At 35.0% G+C, this 17,521-nt stretch overlaps 1 protein-coding gene across 17 annotated transcripts in view; it reads left to right on the top strand.

The window, feature by feature from the left end:
- Positions 1 to 17,521, top strand: part of Cep112 (centrosomal protein 112) — a 451,807-nt gene that overhangs the window by 107,574 nt on the left and 326,712 nt on the right. For all 17 annotated transcript variants that reach the window (XM_078041823.1, XM_078041825.1, XM_078041822.1 and 14 more), the window contains one exon: positions 1,156 to 1,299. In XM_078041823.1, the coding sequence (XP_077897949.1) occupies positions 1,156 to 1,299 (144 nt within the window). The remainder of the gene's footprint in view (positions 1 to 1,155; positions 1,300 to 17,521) is intronic.

The following is a 17,521-nucleotide window of genomic DNA, read 5'->3' as shown; positions in this document are numbered from 1 at the left end:
GAGCACAAATTTTTCGCTCTCTTCCCTTGAACTATTCATTGAACCTTGTTTGGACTTTCAGAATTTACTTTTTTTTTTTCTTTACCTTAGTTTACATGGATATTTTAAAACTTTATCCATTTGACAAAGAGTGAAGTCTTTTTGGAGGTTTGAATGGCAAAGAAGCATTTTTTACATTAATATTGTGTAAAATTTTATGCAAATAAGATGAGAAATATGGATAATATTCCTAATCAATAACAATATAAAAACTTGGAATGGAACCACCATTTGACCCATTTGGCTTATACCCAAAGGACTTAAAATCAGCATATTAAATTGATGTGGCCACATCAACGTTCATAGCAGCTCAATTCACAGTAGTTAAAATATACACAATGGAATATGACTCAGCCATAAAGAAGAATGAAATTATGGCTGTTGCAAGTAAATGGATGGAACTGGAGACTATCATGCTAAGTGAAATAAACCAATCCCCAAATTCCAATGTATTCTTTGTATGTAAATGCTGACTCTCAATGGGGTGGAGAATGGAGATTCACAGGATTAGACATGCAGAGTGGGGGGAATGGAGTGGAGATTGGAATGGGAAAGATAGTTGAATGAATTGAACATAACTTTCCTATATTCATATATGAATACACAACCAGTGAAACTCCACGTCATGTACAACCATAAGAATGGGAAGTTATACTCCATGTATATATGATATGTCAAAATACATTCTACTGCCTACATAAAGAACAAATTAAAAAATATATAAAGATTACTGTTTCTCTTATTTCAGACTAATATTTTTAAACTGAGGTGTTGTATTATCTGATTTATTTACCCTTTCTACCTGAGGTATGAGATTTCCATTAATATTTGCTCATTGATTAAAACTTTCAATTCAGGAAGGCAACTGAAAATGTTTCTTAATTATGCTCTTTATGTGTCATCTTAACTTTCTTGTGGGTTTTATGTTTTTTGTAGTTACATCACCATATACATATATAGTGATATATATACACACAAAAAATTGTCTGTCTCTCTATATATTTATGTATAAATATATACATATGCACATCTATTCATCTATCTATACACACACATACAGGAATATTGGAAAATGTTTATTTTCTGAATTGCAAAGTCATCTTTTCCATTGTGTAGCTCCACAGTGCTGTAGCAGAAATGGAAAAGGAAAAATTTGAACTTCAAAAGCGACACACTGAAAATATTCAAGATTTGCTTGAGGATACAAATGTACGACTGAATAAAATGGAAGGTGAATACATGGCACAAACACAGGCTACAGTAAGTCCTTTTTTATTTTTTAAAAAACATTTTTAGAAACTGTCTTCTTAATCTTCATGACCTCATGCTTCACTGGTGTGCACTGTAAGTGTGCTGCTGAACTAAGAAAAAGCTTTTTCTTCTAATTTTAGTCAGCTTTGTATTGCTGTGAGCAAAATGCCCCACAAGAAAAATTTAGAAGAGGCAGAGTTTATTCTGGCTCACTGCTTCAGAGGGTTAGTCCCTGGTTAGCTGAGCCCATGGCTCTGAGGACAAAGTGAGGCAGAGGGGCATGGCGGAAGAGGGCTGCTAATCTCATGGTGGCTGGGAAGCAGAGAAAAAAGAGAAAGGTCCCCAGAGAAGTTAAACCCTTTCAGGGCAAACCCCCAGTGACCCACCTCCTCCAGCCACACTTCACTTACCTGCACTTACCACCCTGCTAGTCCATTCAAACTAGGATGGACTGATTAGGTCACACTTATAATCCAAGCATTTCAATTCTGAACATACTTGCATTAACAGGAGTTTTTGGAGGGAGATACCTTATATCCAAAATGTAATACATTCTTACTTGCTGTAGATTTACGTGTGACAGTGGACAGTTAGTTCCTTGAAGGGATTTTACTCTAGAATGTTTGATGCCATTTTTATTTTAAATCCTCAGATGGTTTTACAAATCTTTCTCCTTCTTTCCCCTGTTGTTGTTTAGTTCAGAGATAATCTTTCTTTCTTTTTAAAAATTCTTTTTAGCTAAATTCTTGGTTGATTTCTTTTTGAAAATATTTAATGCTACTGTGATAGTCATAAAGGAAGATAGGAATTGCCTGACCACTCTGACAGATTTCCTTGGTAGATGATCTTGACTAAGAAACCTTGCATCCATCACTTGGATAAACTGGAAAAGTTCCCTTTAGTAGGAAGGTCACCATAGCTGGACTATCCAGTGCAATGGCCATGGGCATTATCCAAAGTAATGTGGAGGTTCCCTCCAGAGAGCCTCCTCATTGAACACACTGGTGTAGGGGAGGGGTCAGAGGGAGTGAATGTCTTCAGCCTTGTCTTCCTAATTCATAAGACTGGTAGGTTCATCTACATGTATGGATCAGGGCTTCCCTTATCCAAGGCAAGTGTACCTCATCAGTCTGGTTACTGATGTTTAACATGACATCATAGCACTATGCAGAGTTGGATCCCAGGCATCAACCCACTCCTCATTTATCATTCACAGCTGCCTCAGCCAGATGGCTGGGTCCAAGTACTTTCTTGAACTTAACACTGTGGAATTTGAATAGGAATCAGTTACCTCAGCATATGATAGATATTGTCTTAGTTACCTGGGCCCTTAGACAAGTCCTATCTCAAAGGGTAAAAGAAATGGGAAGTGATATACATAGTGGTTTGGAACTGGACTTTAGGATTAGTCTTTTAAGTTCAAATTTCAAATCCTTCGTAACTTGGGAGTTATGTTAACTCTTCAAATATAAATCTTCCTTATCTGTGGGTTAGGATAATGATAGAATTAAATAATATAAGTTGTTCAAATTATTAAATAAATTAATATACATAAGTTAAATTGCCTGATAAGCACTCAGCATACAATTATCTTTGAAAATGCAAAGAATAACAGAGAAGTATAAATGAGAAAAGAAAGGCTCAGTCTAAGAAGTTAATCAACATTTGCTTGAAGATGAAGCTGAGGCCTTCATTCCCTCCTACGGAAGTAACAGAAAGAGATAAAGAAAAAGGCAGAAAACCAGCTGGACAAAGGGAATAGGAGATTAATATAATATTTGGAGTTTACAAAAGCCTAGGGCCACTGTTGAACTCCCACTAGCAATTTCCCATTTGTGATAGGCAAGCCTTACTAGTCCTACAGGAAATGTACATTAGAGAGAACATTCTCTATAGATTAAAGTACATGAGCAAATAGGGTGTAGGGGAGGGATGATTTTTAAAAAATTTTTTTTAGTCATAGAAGAAAACAATACCTTTATTTTATTTTATTTATTTTTATGTGGTGCTGAGGATTGAACCTAGTGCCTCACACAAGTGAGATGACCGCCGTATCACTGAGCCCCAGCCCCATTATCTTTTAATGAAGAAAGTTCTTTATCAATCTTTTATAATTAGTGCTTTTTGTATCTTGTTAATACAATCTTTCTCTATTGTAAGTGCAAGAAGACTGACTTCTATATTCTATTAAGAATACTGAAGTTTTGATTTTACACTGAGGCTTCAATAACGCTGATGTTAGTTTTTGTGACTAGTATAAGATAGGTATCTAATTTCATCATTTTCTCTGTGGATGGCCATTTTTTTTTCCAGCTTTACTTTTTTGAGTAATGCTTCCTTTCTTTGTTGATGTCATGGCCATTTTTGTACATAAAGCTTCCATATATATGAAGATCTCTATTCTAGTTGGCAGATATCTCTGGCTCTACTAATATTATGCTGTCATCATTATTGTAGCTCACAATTACTCTTTATATCTTCCTGGACCATCAGAATGATCTTGGCTACTCTGAGCCCTTTCTTTTAACATATGCTTTTAGATTCAGTTTAATTGAGTTAATAAGGAAGCAGAACTCTGAGAACATCTTTCCTTTAAACATCTTTTGTAATATTTTATACATGTCTCAGACTTTTGTTATACACTTGCTGTGTAAGAATAAACATATAGGTAAGTCTTACAGATTTTAACTCTTTGCATGAATGTAGCAAATATTTTAATTTATTATACATTGAGCAGAATTTACATAAAATGTTAAATAATAATAGTGGCAATAGTGGTTTTAAAACTTTTTTTCTTATTGCAGAAGATACACATGCTCATTATTAAAAATTTAGAAAAGGTATGGCAAAAGAAACAAAATTAATGTTCATAATAAAATTACCATTAGCAAAAATATATATGATTGTCTATTCCTCTACTTTTCAGTCCAATGCTGGGTATTTAAATTAAAACAAACAATCCAAAACTTTGCTAATTAAATAGTGTGTTAGTTTCCTAGGGCTTCCATATCAAATTACTACAACTTAGATAGTTTAGAACAGGAGATATTTATTGTGCCAACAGCTTCAAAGACTGGAAGTACAGAATGAGGTTTCAGCAGGAACCTGCTCTCTCTGAAGGGGTTAGAAGAAGACAAAAGATTCTGTCTTGCCTCTTCCTAGTTTTAGCTGGTGGCTGTCAGTTCTGGACATTCCTTGGTTTATCACTGTGGTATTCCAGTTTCTGCCTCTGCTGTCCCTTTTTTGTTCTCCTGTGTGTCTCTGTGTGCCAGTGTCTTCACATGGTCTTCTTATAAGGATAGCAGTCATTGGATTTAGGGCCTACCCTAATCCAGAATCACCTCACACTAACTTGATTACATCTGTAAAGACCCTATTTCCATCCAAATAAGGTCACATTTATAGTAGTGGGGGTTGGGTTTCAGTGTGGCCTTTTGGAGGACACACTTCAACATAACAATAGGTAAGAAATGTTATTCTACTTGTTAGTACTGTTAAACAGAAAATATTGAATATTAAGTCATTGGCTTTGAAAAGAAGAAAGACTTAATATGTACATTATAGATTCTTGTAAAATGATTGTGTATTCCGTTTTGTTACAGACATTAGGTTTCTTAAAGCAAAATTTGGGACTTTGCCAGTTAACAGAACTAGTATGGTATGGCCTTTTTTTTTTTTTGGTGGGGGGGGCTATATTTTTAAAATTTTAATTTTTAAATTCACTTAAAATAATAAAACCATTGCATATAAACACACATAATAATATTATGATAACTATAAATATAAAAGAAAAAAATTTCAGTGAGACGTCTGCTGTTTCTTTACATTTTTATAAATTCTTTTAACCTCTGGCTTAATAGAAGACAGCTGGATTCTCATATCTGTTTTTGCACTTATTTTGATATCTCATCGCATGTAGTGTTTGGAAAACTCCTTGGTAATGAAAAAGGCAAAATTGCTTTGATCCCATAAACTCAAGTAAAGAATCTTGGGGAATCTCAGGAGTTTGTTGACCACACTTTGAGAACTACTGTTGCTCTAAGCCATTCGTTTACAAACATTTTGGAGAATGACTTCCAGTAAAAAATAAATTTTGTAAATTATGTCTCAAGCATACATGTATAAGAACACATACCCCCTGCACATTTATAACTCAAATGAAAGTTTCAATTTTGCTATTTGCTGTTCACTCTTGACAGGCTCTATCATTTTTATTTTCTTTTAATTTCATTAAAAATTTTCCAGCTTGTGGTTTACAACTTGATTTCACACACTGGTCAAGATCAAAGGTTTAAAATCATTGGTATAGGGAGTATATATTAAAGAAAGTAATTTCTGTTTCTGTTGTACGCATTTCAAAGTGGTTCCTCCTATTTATGTTCCCGTTCAACTGAATATGAGAGTCATCTTTTTAAATTCTTGCCACACTTGGAATTATCAAATTTTATTTTTTTTCCTGACTTGTAAAATGTCATGTTTTAATTTTTTTTTTTTTTTGGTGACTATTTTGTTTCTTGGTTGTTTCAAGTTGCTTATTTATCCTCTTTGTTGTTTTATGATTACGTTATTTGTCTTTTTCTTGAGTTTGAAGGATATTTCATATATTTAGGATTCAGGTACAAACCAATTGTCAGGGTTTTTCCTCACTCTTTTATTTTATTGTGATAAATATCCATGATATAAAATTTATCATTTTAAGCATTTTATGTGCATAGCTCAGTGATTTTTAAGTGCCTTGACATTTTTGTGCGATCATCATCACTATGCAGATCCAGATTTTTTTCATCTCCCTCAGCTGAACCTTTGTACCCATTAAACACTCATCTTGCTCAGCTGAAGCTCTGTACACATTAAACTCTTCATTTGTTGTTCTCTTCCAGCCTCTGGCAAATACCCTTCTATTGTCTATGAATTGGTCCTTCCAAATGTGTCTCCTAAGTGCTTTCACATAGATTTGCCTTTTTGTGATTGGCTTATTTCACTTAGCATAATGTCTTCACAGTTCATCCATGTTGTAACTTTTTAAGGCTGAGTAATAATCCACTGAATTTATAGACCACTTTGTGTTTATTCATTCATCTATAGTATTGAGTTGCTTTCACCTTTGTTAATTGTGAATAATGATACTGTAGACATGTATATAGATATCTTAAAGCCATGGGCAGAAAGCAAATGTAAATCTGAAATATATATTTATCATTGCAACATTCTAAATTTTTAAAAAACATTTATTTTTAGTTTTTAAAGTGGACACAATATCTTTATTTTATTTTTGCATGGTGCTGAGAATTGAACCCAGTGCCTCACACATGCTTGGCGAGCATGCTACCACTTGAGCTACATCCACAGCCCAATATTCTAAATTTTAATGTCTTAAAATGTTAAATAATTTAAAAGTAGAAATTTGCAAAATATGTTGATTGCTTAAAATGTTTATTCAGTTGCTATGTTTTACTAATTAAATAATATTAAGAGAGAAGTATCTTTTAGAGTAGAATTTTTAATTTTTGTAAGTTTAGTATGGAAAAAACGGTTATGCTTTGGAGAGAAGAGGTTGCTATCAGAGAAACTTCATTCTGTTTCTAATGAATGTTGAATTTAAAAATTAGCATTCAGACCTTGTCATGTGGAGAATCAAACCCTGTGTCTCACTCATGCCAACACAGTGTCTCAAGCACTGTACCATTGAACCACAACCCAGCCTGCTTTAATTTTTTATAATTAATTATGTTGTTTGCAGGATCCTTTTTACTTGTTTAAGGAACTATAAAAAATGTATTTCTAGGGTTGGAGTTATGGCTCAGCAGCAGAGCGCATATCTAGCACATGTGAGGCACAGGGTTTGATCCTCAGCACCACAGAAATATAAACAAATAAAATAAAGGCATGCTGTTCGTCTATAATTACAAAAAAATTTTAGAAAATGTATTTCTAGTTTGTAGTTTTTAGAGTTTGTATCATGACTAGGTGTTGAATTTTATCAAATGCATTTTTGTGTCTAGATTAGTATGTATTTTTCCTTTTTTATTCTGTGAATATGGTGACTTACGCTGATTGATTTCTAAATGTTAAACCAACCTTGCTTTACTATGATAAATTCTCGTTAGTCAAATTCTACTATTCTTTTGTACATTGTAGGATTTGATTTAATGTTTTAATACAGATTTTTGCATCTAAATTATCAGGATGTTGTTAACACAACATTTTCTTTCCTTTACTATCTTTTCCATGTTGTGTTATCAGGATAGTTCTGGCATTCCAATTGAGTTGGGAAATGATTCTTCTCTGTTTCTGAAATAATTCATAGTATTGTACTGTTATTTCAATGTTAGATTAAATTCAGCAATGATGCCATCAAAGTTAGGATCTTCTTTTTGGGAAGATTTAAAATTATAAATTCAATTGTTAATACCTGTAGGGTTCTTATAATTTCCTTTTTGTTTTAGCTTTAGTAATTTGTCATTCAAAGAACTTATCTATTTCATCCTTTTAGAATTCACTGGCATAAAGTTGTTTATAATATTCTCTTATTATCTCTAGGGTGATTTGTATGATCTCTAGGGATTTATCCTCTTTCATGACAACATTGGTAATTTATATGTATTCCCCACTTTTTTTTTTGTCACCCTTGCTATAGGTGTATCAATTTTCAAACACTTAGGTATATCAATTTTTAAATATTTTCCAGGTGTCTTTTGTTAGTGATTGTATGAATTCATTGACTTAATTTTTTTATAAATTAATATTTAAATTCTGTTCCATAGACCATACAGGTTTTTCTTTGTTTGAATAAAATTTTAATTTTCTATAATACTTATTTTGGTGGAGGCAATTTTTTGTTTCTCAAAGCATACTCATTATGTACTGTGAATTTATTTTATTCATAACCATTTTCTTTTTACTGTTTTTAATTTTGGGGACCAGCAATATGAGATTACAATCTTAATGAAAATTGTTAATAATTATTTATTTGATCTATTTTTTTAATGTTGTCATTCACTGTGGAAAGTTTGGTCCTTCCAGTAAATTGGCCAATTGAATATTCATATGACAAAATGCTTCTTGAATCTTTATATTACTTAATAAAACAATTCTAGGAACATCTCAAATTAAAAATTCGTATAAAATAAAATGTGTAGAGGAAATTTTAGGAGACTATCCTGGTCTGGACTACTGGAAGACTTCTTAAAAAGGAAATTAAAACACTAACCATAAAGAAAAATGCTGGTAAAGCAGAATATATCAAAATAAATACCTTTTGTTTGTCAAAGGATATCATTAAGAAAGGGAAAAGGCAATTCAAAATGGAAGAAATATTTGCAATTCCTTTATCTAATAAAGTTCTCTTTTATCCAATAAAGCTCCTAATACAGTAAAGTTTTTAAATATATAAATTATTTTTATAAATCACAAAATAGAACAGCAGTCTAAAACAAAAGGATACTGGGTTTAAACAGACACTACAGAAAAGAGGATAGTCACATGATTAATAAACATTTTAGAAGGTGCTCAAGACTTTATTTCTTTAGGAAAATTGAAATAAAATAATTCAATATCTCTACAAATTCACAAAATGCCTAAATTTAATAAAAACCATAGTTCCTAGTTTTGTCAAAGATGCAGAATCATAAGAAGTCCTATATAGTGCTATAGAGATGTTAGATTTTTATATCTACCTTGAACTTTGGTAGTAACTACTGAAGCTTAACATATATACATCTTAGTACTCAACAGTTTCACTGCAAGATGTAACAAAAAGAAACCTGTGCATAGGAGCACTATAAAACATGTCTGAGAGTCCTAGCAATATTATTTTGAATAGCCTGGAACTCAGAATAGATAGATAAATAAAATGGGTAAATTATTTCCATATATTTGCCAAGTGAAATGCTGTTTAGAGCATTGAAAAAGATTACTACTGTTGGACTCCACAATATGGTGAATTTCACATATATAAGAAGCCTGACCCCAAATAGAATATGCTCTGTATTGCACTTATATAAAATTTAAAGAAAAGCAAAGTTTATTTATGATAAAGTCGCACTTTACCTTTGGATGGAATATGACAAATAAAGCTTCAGAGGGCCTGGTAACATATCTTCTAGTGGTGCATGAGTGTTTTCAGCTGTAAAAAAGTATCAATATTTAAATTAAAATTTGTGCACTTTTTTTGTAAATATTTCATATTTCCACAACAAGCTTATGAAATAAATCAAAATATGTTGCTCCTTATGCCATAGGAGTTGAAATTGGGATTCCTTTTCAATTTTGACTCTTGCAGGGTTTCCAACTAAGTTTGTGAAGAGACAACATTTCTATTTGTAGGGCTAGATATTATCTATATTATGCTGATATAGGCTGTATAACTAAAAGCTCAAGGGATATTTTATATTTCCTAAGACTTGTTGAAAGTTATCTCTATGGTATTGCACACCAGAATAATGTCCTTGCCTCAACTTTTTCTTAATTCCCATTGTCCTTAGCATATTCTCAGCACATTAGGTTTTTAACCTGGAAGGTTTATAATTTTTGATACTTCTCATCTCCCTCATTTAATATTTTACTGAATCATTTTATTTACTTCCATGAAATTTTTGATGGATCTGTTCTATTTCCTTCTGTTCCAGAGGTGCTGGTTGATGTCAGGCCATTGTTGCCTCAATCTTGGACTCCTCCAATAATTTGCCAACTGCTTTCCCTGTCTTCTCTTTCTTCCACATCTGTTGAAAACAAAATTGTCTCATTTTTCTATGATTAAGAACTGAATTCCTAACCTAATGCCCATTATAATTTCTGCTTATAACTCATGTCATTTCAAGAAATCCAATTTAGTCTTCCAAATGATTTCCTGTGTATCCAAGGTAATTTATCATTTCCTGTACAATTTTTGGGCCCTTTCCTGATTTTGTTACATACCTCCGAATTTTCCTTCTAAACAATCTGTTACAGCTTGCAAAACAGTATGCAAGAAAATATGAAAAGATGAATAATTTTTATCCCAATTTTAGGCCCCCACTGTTTAATATCCTTTCAATTCTCTGTATGTAGTTAAAAAATTATTCTTGCCAAATATTGTTGTCCTTGAAGTCCATCATATTATACCTATAGGTTTTCCCTTGCCATTACAAAGTTTAAATTCCTTTTATTTACTTTGTGCAAAAATATGCCTTAAAAATGAATAATAAAGAGAGTAACTGACCTCACATATTTTTCTTCTTAAGTCAGAGAGTTGGTGTCAGCATATACAAAAGTAATTGATCAGTTAATGTAGATCTGTAATACTTATCTGCATATCAGAAAACATGTCAACTTATAATGACAGTTACGTTTCAGCAGATGATCAGTGTTTGAAGAATTAGTATCCGAATTGTCTTTTTTTTAATAATCTGCTTTTACCTTACCAAGTTTCTTCTTCTCACCTCTCTTTTTTTCTTTCTTCTTACAGCCTGATTGACTGCTGTTTTTCTTTTTCTTCTTCTGAATCCTTGCTTCTGTTTTGGTTTTTATATTCCTTCTCATGACTGTTCTATCTGGCACATTACCATCACTTCCCAATCTTGTACAAATCAGAAATCAGTCTTCACAGAAAGGTACCAACTAGTCTGTTTTTGCCCACATGGTGGCTATAGGTATAAATAATTAATCATACATATATCAAATCACATAAAATATGTTTCATTTTTATACATTCTTTGAATTATTTGCTAAGGACACTAGGAAAAATAATATTTGATAACCTGGTAAAATTTGGTCTTAGTTATGCTGCAGTCTGCATGGACATCATGTACGACGAGCCTGAGGAATGTGCTGAGTGATATGCTGAAGGAACTGGTTCCAGGCTTACTTTCTTCGTCTTCATTGATGTTGAAGTAATTGCAGTATGGTTTTTATACTTATGGGGTGCTGGAGTAAGAGGGGTTATAAAAAGATAAGCATATTAGAAAAATCATCATGTGGGAACTATGATAAATTCAGGGTGGGGGATCATTTGATTTTTTCAAATGGGAGAAAGACTATACATAAATATAGAATTAATTGATTCAACTGTTAATCCCCATTATAGTTAAGAGTTATTCACTGCAGTTTGAAATTTGAGAGCCATAGATAATCATATAATCACCTACTAACATTATCGCAAGGGTGTTAGGGGAATAGATATTGAGATTTTCTTTTTAGAGCATTCTAGTTGTATATTTTAAAACTGATTTCTCAAAGATGATTTTTGTCATTTTTAAAACTGATGACTGTGGGAGACCGACCTTACATGTGACTGAGTGACACTCCCCAGCTGGGTGCTGAGGTTCTCAGTCAAAGAAATGTGGCACCCTTCTTGGGTACAAGGGTGGGGGTCTTGTGCATGGGTGTGTCTTGCTACAGCCCCATGGGTGGAGCTATGCTCACCTGTTCCTTTGTAGTATAACCTCTTGCCCTATTTAGGATAGAATCTTCCATGGAAGTGCCTTGTGTGTGTCCCCTTCTCTTACTGTGCCCTTGGATGTGGCCTACCCAGGTGTCAGTCAACCTGCTGACAGTGGACATCATGAAGATACTGAAACCTGAAACCTGACCCCTTGCCTCATTTGAATAGCTTCCCTCAAAAAAAGGGGTCAGTGCATGCTCTCTCTCTTTCTGGGGACCCTTAAGGTCAGAGGAGCCATGACATCGACCCCAAAGAAAAAGGTATTTGTGGGCTGGGGATGTGGCTCAAGCGGTAGCGCGCTTGCCTGGCATGCGTGCGGCCCGGGTTCGATCCTCAGCACCACATACCAACAAAGATGTTGTGTCCGCCGAGAACTAAAAAATAAATATTAAAAATTCTCTCTCTCTCTCCTCTCTCACTCTCTCTTTAAAAAAAAAAAAAAAAGAAAAAGGTATTTGTGTCTCTTGATGTAACTGAAATAAGATCCTTGAGTATACATATTTATTTTTTATAGTTAGGAATGAGAATAAGGATGTTTTTGGTCATCACAGGAACATTTCCGGCTTTGTTCCTGTGGTGAGCAAATGCATCCTCATAACCTCCAAAATTAAAGTTAAATACAAACAAGCATGTTTGATATCTCTTATTAATGGAACATTATTTAGTAACACAACTATAAGAAGGGTCAGTTATTTAACTCAGGACTAACTTAAATTTAGGGCTGCAACATAGAAACCTGTGGAATTAAATTTTGCCTGAAAAAGATATCTTTTGTTAGCATTTACAGGTGGGAATTCTTAAAACGACAGGCTCTGAACAGCTCCAGTAGAAATCTGAAACAGGAAGTATAGGTTAGTGGCTGGAAGGTGGGACTAGAAGTCCTGTCTGAGTGACTGTGGAAGAGACAATCGGAAGCCCTGGAGAGTGTGGGAGGTGGGACCAGGAAGCTTGCTCTTCTGGCTAGGTACCACCTGGTTACCATGGTGATGCAAACAACATGGAGTCTGCTGCCCATTGTAGGAACAAAAGTTCCCCAAGTTTTCCTAGCTGATTGCATTTTGTTTGATTTTGTCTGCATTCCCCCCCCCCCCCCCCCCCCCGCCTGGCCAAGATCCTACTGCGGTAGCAGCTTGCTTTGTCTCTGCGACCTGTGGTTGCAGCCTGTATACTCCGGCATCCTGCACTTCTTTTTATGGCACGTGGGTGCTCCAAAGGTTTTTTTTTTTTTTTTTTTTTTTAATATTTATTTATTAGTTCTCTGCGGACACAACATCTTTGTTGGTATGTGGTGCTGGGGATGGAACCCGGGCTGCACGCATGCCAGACGAGTGCGCTACCGCCTGAGCCACATTCCCAGCCCTCCAAAGGTTTTTTAATGGCAGACATCAGCATTACCATCAGATCTTAAGTTAGTCTGTGTTTGGCACTCAGGTCAAGTCATTTAAGGATTAAAAGCACTGCTGACCTCTGGGGCTAGGACTCCATAGAGAGCAGCAAGCAGCAGTGGCTAAAGTCTCTTGTCCGCAGAGGCTGAGTTTCAGCCATTCTGATTCATAGGACAATCATGTAGTAAAAAGGTTCGTACGTACTTTCTGAGTATTGACAAAAACAATAGAAAATTGAAATTTATTTCTCTCCAGGTAAACATCACAACATTTTCTCTCCCTTTTTCTCACTCTCCTAGCGCAAACTTCTAGAATATAAAGGCCAAAAAATCTTTTTTTTTTAGAATGCCTTTAGAATGTGATGCTGAGGATGGAACTCAGGTTCCGCCCATGCTAGGGGAGCACTCTACCGTTGAGCCACAATTTCAGTCCCCAAAAAATCTTTTATAAAGATTTATAAAAACAATTTTAAAAAATCCACAAAAGCACGCTTTCCATGGAGAGGACTCAACTCAACAACATAGCTCATCAATCATCTTAATAACTGTATTTAGAGTCTCTACGATTATACCCCAATATTAAAAATTTTAACGTCACAGATTTTCCTTTTGTCTAATTCACTTACTTTCTACAATTCTGCCCACAATACTCTGCAATCCTAAGCATGCTTAACTTCTGGAGAGACCATTCAACTTCACAAACTTTCTTTAATATTTAAATTTGAGTCCCCTTAGGAACCAGCATTTGTCACTTTTGTCCCTGTGGCTTAAAGACACAGACCTTTCGCCCCACATTGGGCGCCAGTTGCCGGGTTTCTGTTCTCGAGACTAAAAGGCTCAGTGGTTACTCCAGTTAAACTGGGCTAATGGAGCTGCACGAAATAACCACACAAGAGACACAAATACCTTTTTCTTTGGGGTCGCTGTGATGGCTCCTCTGACCTTAAGGGTCCCCAGAAAGAGAGAGAGCATGCACTGACCCCTTTTTTTGAGGGAAGCTATTCAAATGAGGCAAGGGGTCAGGTTTCAGGTTTCAGTATCTTCATGATGTCCACTGTCAGCAAGTTGACTGACACCTGGGTAGGCCACATCCAAGGGCACAGTAAGAGAAGGAGACACACACAAGGCACTTCCATGGAAGATTCTATCCTAAATAGGGCAAGGGGTTATATTACAAAGGAACAGGTGAGCATAGCTCCACCCATGGGGCTGTAGCAAGACACACCCATGCACGAGACCCCCACCCTTGTACCCAAGAAGGGTGCCACATTTCTTTGACTGAGAGCCTCAGCACCCAGCTGGGGAGTGTCACTCAGTCATGTGTAAGGTTGGTCTCCCACAGATGACTTTTGACTTTATTAATTCAAGCTAACAAAGGTATATATTTAAGAAATCACTGAGCAATGAGCAATCTGTATTTCAACAGCATATTTAGGGAATATTTTGTGGCAATAGATTATTACCTCTATTGCTCTTCTACTGCTGTTTCCTTCTTACATAATATCATGTTTCTGAGTCTCATTTCACTTGTACTAAATATTGCTAATACTGAGTTAATATTGCTAATGCTGAGATAGGATAGAATTTCACTAGCTTGCCTTTTGTTATTTTTGTAGTTCCAAGGTATAAAACACTGTTGCCCTCAAATTACAGAGTAAAAAAAATATCTTGCAAATGTTTAATAATGTAACATTTTTTAAAAAGTACTAGAGATTGAAGTAATGAACATTTGAGAGACTAAGAAAGGGACCTGAACTCTTTCCAAAGTTTGATTTAGCTTCTCTTTGTGTACCTTCTGTTATAAAATGTTCTCTCTTCTCATGCTATTTTGGCAGGTTCATTTTCTATAATCTTATGAGTAGAATATTGTAGTCTTGGAGATGTTATAACAATGGGGTGAATTTTGGTTCAGGAGATATTGAACCAAATTCTTTTCTTCTTACTATTTTACTAAAAGAACAAGTAAAAGAGCAAGGTAATCAGTTTTGCTCATATCTAAAACTATATTTCTGATACCTACCTCATAGTTTTGGGGGAATGATTAAATGGCCTAAACCTTATAAAATACTTAGCACATTGGAGCTGGGGATGTGGCTCAAGCAGTAGCATGCTCGCCTGGCATGCATGCGGCCCGGGTTCAGTCCCCAGCACCACATACAAACAAAGATGTTGTGTCCGCCAAAAACTAAAGAATAAAACTAAAGAATAAATATTGGAATTCATTCTCTCTCTCTCTCTCTCTCTCTCTCTCTCTCTCTCTCTCTCTCTCTCTCTCAATAAAACAAAATAAAATAAAATAAAATACTTAGCACAGTGCCTGGTCTACAGTGACCACTCAGAGGCGGCTCTTTTCATCATCAAAATATGTTGGTGGTCCATGAGACTCTGGGTATTCAATTGGGGAAGATATTTACAAATATTTGTCTTTAATGTGGTAAGTTATATACCTTGTTTTTCTTTCTATTTTAAAAAGTGCAGCATGAGATCTACCTCTTAACAACACAGTATCTTTAATTATGTACACAATGTTGTACAGAAAATTTCTAGGACTTTTTCATTTTCCTTGACTGATATTCTGTAGCTATTGAATAATGGGCTCCCTGCTTCCTTCTCCTTGCAACTGGCAAGCACCACTCTACTTTCCGAATCTGTGTATTCCAGCATTCTGTGTACTTCAGATCACTGGAACTATGCAGCATTGTCTTCTGTGACTGTCTTCTTTCATTTAGTGTAATGTCCTTAAGGTTCATCCAAGTTTCAGCATATGGTTAGTTTTCCTTCTTCTTTGTGGATGAATAATATTACATGTATGTATGTATCATTTTGTATTAGCCATTCACTGTGCATGGACATTTACATTGTTTCCATTTCTTAGCTAATGTGAATAGCTGGAGTGGAACATAAAAGGGTAACTATTTCCCTTAGGATTATAGTTTCAATTTTTTTGGATGAATACCCAGAAGTAAAAATGCTGGATCATTGGGTATTTCTGTTTTCAAATTTTGGAGGAACCTTCATACTCTTTTCCATGGTGGCTACGTCACTTTACTTCTCATCAGCAGTGTACAAGGGTTTCAGTTTCTCCACATGCCACCAATACTTGTTATTTTTCTGTAGGAACCTAAAAGTTTGTCAAGACATGGAGGAGATAATAAGGGTGGAAAAGTACTACTGTCATCAGGGATGCTTCCTTCTTGTCAGTATTTGGCAGTTCTTATAGAACATAGTTATATTCAGGAAGAGTGACCAGTGTCCACACTGCAACATTAAGCAGGAAAATGAAAAAACTGCAGTCTTTCTGCAGTTTTTCAATAAACATATTCCATTGGATTCTTATTTTAGATATAATAGGTTTTTGATCAGTTTGATAACTCCTGAGTTAAAATTTCAGGTTCACTGTATATCCTTACTCTGTTCAATGACAGACAGTTGAGGTCACAGTGTTATTTCAGTGTCCATCATTTTCTTCTCTGAAATGTTGGATATCTTTCCCTTTCATCTTTTTTCTTTTTCTCATAAAAATTTTTTATACTTTTATCTGAGCATTTTTTATACTCTTTATAGTATTCAATTATTCATATCATAGAAGGAGAATTGTCTGGATTTTCTGACTGATAAAAAACCCCTTTCCTTAGGCAAAGTCTGTAGAATTGTTTATTTGTATCAATTTGGGCCCTTTGCATTGTTTAATTTCTTTAGCAATTAGGTTATTTTCTGATACTTTATAAGCATATATTTATTTTCCATTAGGATAAATTATATAAGAAATAGATTTTAAAAAATTCTCTTCATATGGGGCATATATTTATCCCTTTTTTGGATTTCCTATATTCTCTTTATATATAACACACAAAACCCCTCACTTCACCATGTGTTATGGCTTGGATGTGAGTGTCTCCAAAAGTTCAAGACTTAGAGGTTGAGTGATTTGGGTTATGAGAGCCTTAACCCAATCAGTGAATTAATCACTAGTAACATAAGGCGGGTAGGGTGTGGCTGGAGGTGGGTCACTGGGGGCATGCCTTTGGGGTATGTATTTTGTGTCTGGTGAGTGGAGTGTCTTTCTCTCCCTTTCTCTCTCTCTCTCTCTCTCTCTCTCTCTCTCTCTCTCTCTCTCTCTCTCTCTCCTGCCTGATGTTCATGTGAACTACTTCCCTCTGCTATACTCTTCTTCCATGATGTTCTGCTTCACCTCAAGCCTCAAGAAATGGAGCCAGCTGCCTATGGACTAAGACCTCTGAAACCCTGAGCCTCCAAATAAACTTTTCCTCCTCTATAGTGGTTCTGGTTGGGTCTCTGAGTCACAGCTGTGAAAAAGCTGACTAAAGTACCATGCATCCCTTTTCTCTGGGATCTTGACTTCTCAAACCCTGGCTTTTCTGGCCTTGCGGAGCTCTATTCCCTTGCCCTGCCCTCATCATCCAAGA

Source organism: Ictidomys tridecemlineatus, chromosome 3 (assembly GCF_052094955.1).
Source record: "Ictidomys tridecemlineatus isolate mIctTri1 chromosome 3, mIctTri1.hap1, whole genome shotgun sequence".
In the NCBI taxonomy this organism is placed as follows: Eukaryota; Metazoa; Chordata; class Mammalia; order Rodentia; family Sciuridae; genus Ictidomys; species Ictidomys tridecemlineatus.
The sequence above is the reverse complement of the archived record's forward strand: the minus strand, read 5'-3'. Positions and strand labels throughout refer to the sequence as shown.